The 7500-nt window shown below is 40.7% G+C and overlaps 1 protein-coding gene across 2 annotated transcripts in view; it reads right to left on the bottom strand.

Moving 5' to 3' along the window:
• The window catches only part of LOC143035793 (juvenile hormone esterase-like), a 15477-nt gene extending 11517 nt beyond the window's left edge, over positions 1-3960 (bottom strand). Inside the window, exons 1-4 of one of the 2 annotated variants that reach the window (XM_076202756.1) lie at positions 3740-3960; positions 2977-3199; positions 635-787; positions 264-408 (exon numbers count right to left, since the gene is read on the bottom strand). In XM_076202756.1, the coding sequence (XP_076058871.1) occupies positions 264-408; positions 635-787; positions 2977-3177 (499 nt within the window). In that variant the 5' untranslated portion in view covers positions 3178-3199; positions 3740-3960. The remainder of the gene's footprint in view (positions 1-263; positions 409-634; positions 788-2976; positions 3200-3739) is intronic. The other variant, XM_076202757.1, reaches the window with a different exon arrangement.
• Between the last annotated feature and the right edge of the window lie 3540 nt (positions 3961-7500).

Genomic DNA, 7500 nt, shown 5'->3' with positions numbered 1-7500 from the left:
GTGTGTGTGTGTGTGTGTGTGTGTGTGTGTGTGTGTGTGTGTGTGTGTGTGTGTGTGTGTGTGTGTGTGTATATATGTAAAGTCAGGGACTAAAACTGAAAAATTGGAAAATTAAAAGGTATTACTAAAGCTAAACATTCACGGTTAGTTCCTGTGACCATCAATGGTTACCAGAAAACATATGTAGATATCGGTTACATATCTCATCCTGGACTATAACAACACCCTCCCCCGCATCGCCCCCAGCTCCTTCTGCATCTCACCAAATATTCCGAGTCTATACTGCAGCACGACGAGGATGACATCATGATCGAGCAAGACTTCGGGTCCATACGAAGCTGAATCCCCAGAGAGGTAGGCTCCTCCGTGGATAAAGACCATCACTGGGTACACGAGAGGAACTTTTATCTGTCAGTGGGAAACAGTCTCATGACGTTGCTTAGAACAAAATCAATTTGGAGATATCATGTAGGATTCAAGACTTAAGAGAGCATCCAAACAGAGGTATAAAAAAAATACAGACAGTGCAATAAAAGACAAACAGTGCCTGTCCTTTTACCAAAACACAGACTGTAAAGGTGGCATGTCACCAAACTGAAGAGAGTGGTTAACTGAAAAAAAGAAAGAAAAATGCCTCTGGTGTGTAGACGCTGAGGTAAAGGCAATCCTCCTCGCCGTCTATTCTGCGGATGTCAACGAAGAGGAGGTCCATAAGAGTCTGAATGCATCTGGGTGGATGCGAGGAAGCACTCCGAGTCTCATTCCAGTCTTCAGCAGGTTCAGGATCCTGTGAATATACATTGACGCCTTCCATCAACATATAATTTAGTTCCTTTAGTCGTCATTATTATTAGTTTATGGTAAGTAAGATGATATGGGGATTCTGCCAAGGTCGAGACCAATGCAGATATTCTATTAACTTTCTAGGATATAAAGCCACATAAAATGATTACTTAGCGTCCTCACCTTATCATTAAATGTCATTCAATTAGAATTTTTTCATACTCAATAAGTAAAACAATCAATCAATCAGCCATTTATTTCACTGGTGAACGCGGGCCTCCCCAAGGCTACACCGATCTCTGCCACGCCACTCCTGCCAACTTCTCTACTTGTCTCACGTCCTTCAATCGTTTTCTTCCTCCATGCTTCACACAGGGTCCGGCCATTACCACAGCTTTTTCATCTTCCAATCTCCTTTTCGGCTGACTTTCCCTCCCAATTCCGCTTCCTCTCTTTTACCATCTCCACAGTATATTCCACTTCAGTTTGCTCTTTCAACCAATTTGATCTCTTCCTGTCTTTCAACGTTATTCCCATCATTGATCTCTCCATTGTCCTTTGTGCACTCTATGGCTTGGAGTACCTCGGTCGTTACTAAGTCTCACGCACATACATCTTAGCTGGCATTATACGCCGATTTTGAAATTTTGTTTTTTATATATACAGTTAGAGCCTCTCATCATGTTCTTATACCTACCAAGCATTTACCAGCCAACTGTGAAACTACTTTTTATTTTAGCATTATCTTTAGTTAGTTTTCCCATTTGACCCAAATAATATTATCCTACAAACCCTCCAGATATTCACCATTGATTATCATGGATCTATTTAGGACTCAATTAAACATTACGTTGGTTTTACTCTTACTCCTTTTAAAACCTCCTTATAGACTTTTCTTGCTTAGACCTCTTGGGATAGATTGTAAATTTTCTGTTTATTCTGAGATCAGAAAATTAATTCCAGTGAATGTTGATATATTTTCTTTCACAATACGACTCTAAAAATCTCTTCCAATTACACTGTAAGTTGCTTGGGTGAAATAACATCGCTTTGCTGTACTTCTTTCTTGATCTTTATATTTCCTGTAGCGTTATGTAGTCGAATTACAACGCTACTCATAGCTTGAGTGTTCTCTAGACCCTTTCCAGTGTGTTCTTTTTGCACCCTATTTATGTAGAATATTGCCGTTATATATATATATATATATATATATATATATATATATATATGTATATATATGTATATATATATATATATATATATATATATATATATATATATGTGTGTGTGTGTGTGTGTGTGTGTGTGTGTGTGTGTGTGTGTGTGTGTGTGTGTGTGTGTGTGTGTGTGTGTGTGTGTGTGTGTGTGTGTGTGTGTGTGTGTGTGTGTGTGTACATATATATATATATATACATATATATATATATGTATATATATAAATATATATATATATAAATATATACATATATATATATATATACATATTCATATTTGTGATTTTACCTTTTCTTAACTTAGAACACATTTTCTATGGCTTTTTATAGTCTTCTTTTATGTCACTAGAATATGAATATACACCATAGATGTCTTCTTCATGTGTCTATAATGCTGTATTAGAAAAGAAATACATCCCGACTTACTGTACCCTGAACATTCGAAACGGTCAGACGCTAAACAGTTAATTTCTTGCGTGTCCCGTTGAAGGAAATCACGGTGCACCCACTCTAGTGGATTGCAACAACGAAGTGCGCTCAGGGTCAAAAGTTCAATTATTGTTCATTACATTATCACATGATAAACTATGAGAAGCCATGGCAATAAGCTATAATCATTTGACTTGAGCCCATACTTTTAGTTATCATATCACTACAAAATACACTAATATACAAAGTTATAGATTTAACCTATCAGACAATTGTGATTTTTGCACTGATTCACATATCAATAAATGATATCAATACACTTGTGCTTACAGTTTTAATATTTTGGTGACGGGGTCGAATTTACCTACGTGATCAGATTCGAACCTGAGGCCCTTTTGTTGCAAAGAATAAACAATCAATATATTGCCTCACTATGACTTAAATAAACCCCTGTGGTCTCTCATGTAAATCACTTTAACTAAGTCACTTTATATTGGTCACACGTGAACGTGATGTTCCTGGTCTACAGTATCCATTTCCATAGTAGTACCTTAAATCTGAGTAATCCTACGGGAGGTTTGGCGTAGGGTATGCTCCTAAAGGCGTAGTAAGATCGACCTTTGAGAGTATTCTCTGCCACTCCAGAGAGCCGTCCTTGGTCAGTCTCCACCTCGACGACAGCATCGCGTGCGTTGGTCACCGCAACAGTGGTCACTCCAAAGACAAGTGCAAGAAGACTCGATGGTCCCATGGTCTTCTTCGCTCGCTGGAATCTGACGTGCGTGAATGCAGAACTGAGTACTTTAAGGGATATTAGAAGAGGTAAATGAAAAATGCAATGATTTCCATCCATGCATCACTCAAAAGTCATTATAACATATGAAAACCCAAATCAAACTTTCTATATGTAGTTATTTAACACCTCTATTTTCTTTTCTATTTTTTTTTTTTTTTTTTTAGTTATGGTCCTCTAAAAAGATGTAATCATCTAGTTAACTGCACTTTTTACTGAAAAGTAAATTAAAGAATTTATGTGTTTTACATATATATATATATATATATATATATATATATATATATATATATATATATATATATATATATATATGAACATTTTTAGAAGGAAAGAAAATATTCATTGGCAAGTGTAATGACTATCTTCCTATATCGCTTTTGACCCAGACAGTGGGCAAGAGTCAGGGATGGTCCATTATTCACAAGGAATTAAGATAAGAGGGAAAACAAATGGTTGTTAGATAGGCGTGGAACGGGTGGAGGGTAGATGCATGCCTTGGGTGCACCATCTCACTTACAAGGGATAAGAGACCTTTTAGAATGTATGTAGATGAGAGTTTAGGGAATCCGGCGTCGTCAACTTGGGTTCTCAACTGCAGAGTAGATTACTCTGTATTCTCTGTCCTTTTCTCGGAGGGAGTGCCCGCCAGCCTCTCACTTCTTGTGCCGACGCCCGAATGAATTGACAATACTTCCGCGTCCGATTATTGTCACGATGGAAGGGGAACCTCCAATGTGCCTTATCGCATACAGTTTCGTAGAGGATATTGTTATCAGTATTATCAGTGTAAAATAAAAAATTTCGATCATGCTCTAGAATCACGAATGCGCGCGCGCACGTACACACACACACACACACACACACACACACACACACACACACACACACACACACACACACACACACGAACACAGAAAACATGCATACACTCAGACGCACATACATATATGCTGCACACACGCACGCACGCACGCACGCACACACACTCCATTGCCTTTTATTAGTATTAAATTAGATTGTTGTTTAATTTAATTTTCTAAACCTACAATTTAATTTAGAGGATACTAGCCATATCCCAGTTTATTTGATTATAAATGTTGAAATAGTTCCTTTGCTCTTCCTAAACTATAAACCAATTCCTATCCTTACTTGGTGGAATACATGCTTTGTATATTCTTGTAGGTAACTCCTCACTGCCTGCCCCCAATAAACTTTAGTGCAGTCTTTGCAAGGTAATCTGTATAGTCTTGGGCTCTAGCTATCTTTAAACATTTGCCAACATTGTAAAATCAACAGCACCGCAGGCATATCAAATCTACTTATTAAAAATTGAGTTAGAATTTATTGGGGTATAAGGAGAATATATATGGTTTATATGCACACACACACACATACACACACACAAACACACACACACACACACGCACACGCACACACACACACACACACGCACGCACGCACGCACGCACGTACGCACGCACGCACGCACACGCACACGTACACACACACACACACACACACACACACACACACACACACACACACACACACACACACACACACACACACACACACACACACACACACATGGTAGATATTGTGGAACGAAGGGTGAAAGGCGACAAAACAAACACTAATGTGTTAATCTGCTCCTTTATTGTACCAGGGTTCTCAGGCGGAACATTGGGTTTGGTATTAGAGAGAGCAGAGAAGCTCGATCCTGCAGGTCAGGCCATCTCGGCGCTGTTCACGACACGTGCATTACGCTGAAGATGCCGACATGCTCGGCCAAGGGGTAGTGGAGCTACTCAGGTCGAAAGAAGGAAAGGCTTGGTGTAACGCCCCCACTTCCTGAACTTAGGCCCTGATATCCTTGAGATCCAGAGAGATCACGTGGTTGGGGAACTTACCCTCCTAGGGCAGAACGCACTGGTAGATGGTGGAACAAACTATCAGAGGGAACGGTACAGGAGACCGAGGAAGTGGATAGAGTCCGCGATGATAAGCTACGACGGGAAGTAAGGAAAAACTCCCCAATCCCAAATGGCAGGAAAAGTCTAGCTTTGACCACTTTAGTGGTCAAATACGGCAATGTTTTTGCCTTACTAGGTGATCCACTTACCGTGATGCCTCACTTCTTTTATGAGATTAGGACAATTGGACCGCCTCTATACCGCAAATCTTACTCCATTCCTGAGAAATTCAGGGAGGAGATACGAAAACTGGTTGGTGATATGCCTCGCAAGGGTATCATCCGCCCATCTCGATCCCCTTATAATGTTCCTGTCGTCCCTGTTGTGAAGAAGGACAAAACCATCCGCCTTTGTCTCGACTTTCGAGCGCTAAATAAACACGTGGTAGATGATAGGTTCCCTCTCCCCCATATTGACTTGATGTTACGGAGTCTCGGCGCCAGCGTCATCTTTTCATTATTTGACCTTAAGTAGCGGTATCTCCAGATCCCTCTGGTGGAGAACAGCTGCGACAAAACTGCGTTCTTGACGCTCGAGGGTCACTATGAGTTTACATCCCTTCCCTTTGGGTTAAAAGATCCCCATCATGTTTTCAGAGGGTGATGAATCAGGTACTGACGGGGATGTTAGGGATTAGTACGATTGTATACATGGACGGTATCGTTGTTCTGGGAACCATTTGGGACGACTACCTCAAGAACCTTGAGGATGCCCTTCGGAGGTTACAGGAGGCAGACTTGTCTTTGAGGCTGGAGAAGTGTCACTTCTTCCAGATAGAAGTCGCCTACCTAGGGCATGTCATTTCCCAGGATGGGATCAAGCCTCAACCAGAGAAGGTCCGAGCCATCAAGGCTTTCCCACAGCCAGCGCGTCAGAAGGAGCTGCTTTCCTTCTTGGGATTAGCGGGATATTACAAGAAAACTATCCCAAACCTTGCCCGAGATTTCACGACCTCTAGTATATATGACGAAGGTGACATAGCTAGGAAACACAAAGATCGCGAACTTGGCCCATGGACATCTGCTCAGGTGCACGCGTTTGAGTCCCTCAAAATCCATTTGTCAAGCACAGTGGTCCTCCCTTACCCCAATTTTACGAAAGCTTTCTTACTCACCACTGTCGCCAGTGCTTCGGCGATTGTGGGCGTGCTTCAGCAGGAGGGCGAGGAAGGTAGGAGACGTCCACTCTCCTACTTCAGTCGCACTTTTAATGATCACGAGAGACGGAATAGTACCGTTGAGAGCGAAGCGTTGGTGGCGGTCTACGGTCTCACAGTAAATCGGTCTATAATCATAGGATATCCGGTTAGACTATTGAGTGATCACATTCCTTTGGTCTGGCTCTTCACTGCTAAGGGCGCGAACACTCGGATCCTCCGGTGGCAAATGGCGATCGCTGATTTCAATCTTGAAGTCAGTCATATCCCGTGGCGATTAAACATCGTCGCTGATGCACTCTCTAGGATACCTAGGATATGAGGAGCGGACTTCCCTACGGACGATTTTATAGTGACAGACATAACCACAGGTAGCCAGGGAAACTCAAACACTGAGGAGGACTATGTCATATGGGACCAACTAACGATCCGGAAGGAACAGGATGAACACCCTTATTGGGGTGTTCTTAATAAAGGTTATACAAAAAGGTTGTGAAAAACAATTGAAGCTGCATATATAAATATCAATGAAAACATAAATAATAGAGAAGGTTTCGTAAGTCTAGCAAAACCTACTAGTCATATAATAATTTTAGAAAATAATAAAACGTTTGCTTTAAGCTCTCCCAGGTGGCCCGAGAGATGAAGGCAGTGGCTATATTTTGTCCGATTGTGATCAAATGTTGTTAGTTTTGATAAAGACGCTGTGAGGTCGAAACGTGAGCGTTAAATTCTCCTACTATTTCCTCATTTCTTTCTCCACCATATATATATATATATATATATATATATATATATATATTTATATATATATAAATATATATATATGTATATATATATACATATATATATGTATATATATATATATATATATTTATATATATACAAACATATGAGAGAGGTATGAGAGAAATGTATGAGAAAGATATGAGGGTGAGAGAGATAGAGTAAGAGAGAGAGAGAGAGAGAGAGAGAGAGAGAGAGAGAGAGAGAGAGAGAGAGAGAGAGAGAGAGAGAGAGAGAGAGAGAGAGAGAGAGAGAGAGAGAGAGAGAGAGAGAGAGAGAGAGAGAGAGAGAGAGAGAGAAAGAGAGAGAGAGAGAGAGAGAGAGAGAGAGAGAGAGAGAGAGAGAGAGAGAGAGAGAGAGAGA

The sequence above is a fragment of the Oratosquilla oratoria genome, chromosome 19 (genome assembly GCF_046742065.1).
Source record: "Oratosquilla oratoria isolate Oo_2021 chromosome 19, ASM4674206v1, whole genome shotgun sequence".
NCBI classification, from domain to species: Eukaryota; Metazoa; Arthropoda; class Malacostraca; order Stomatopoda; family Squillidae; genus Oratosquilla; species Oratosquilla oratoria.
Note: the sequence above shows the minus strand (reverse complement) of the source record. Positions and strands in the feature narration are given on the sequence as shown.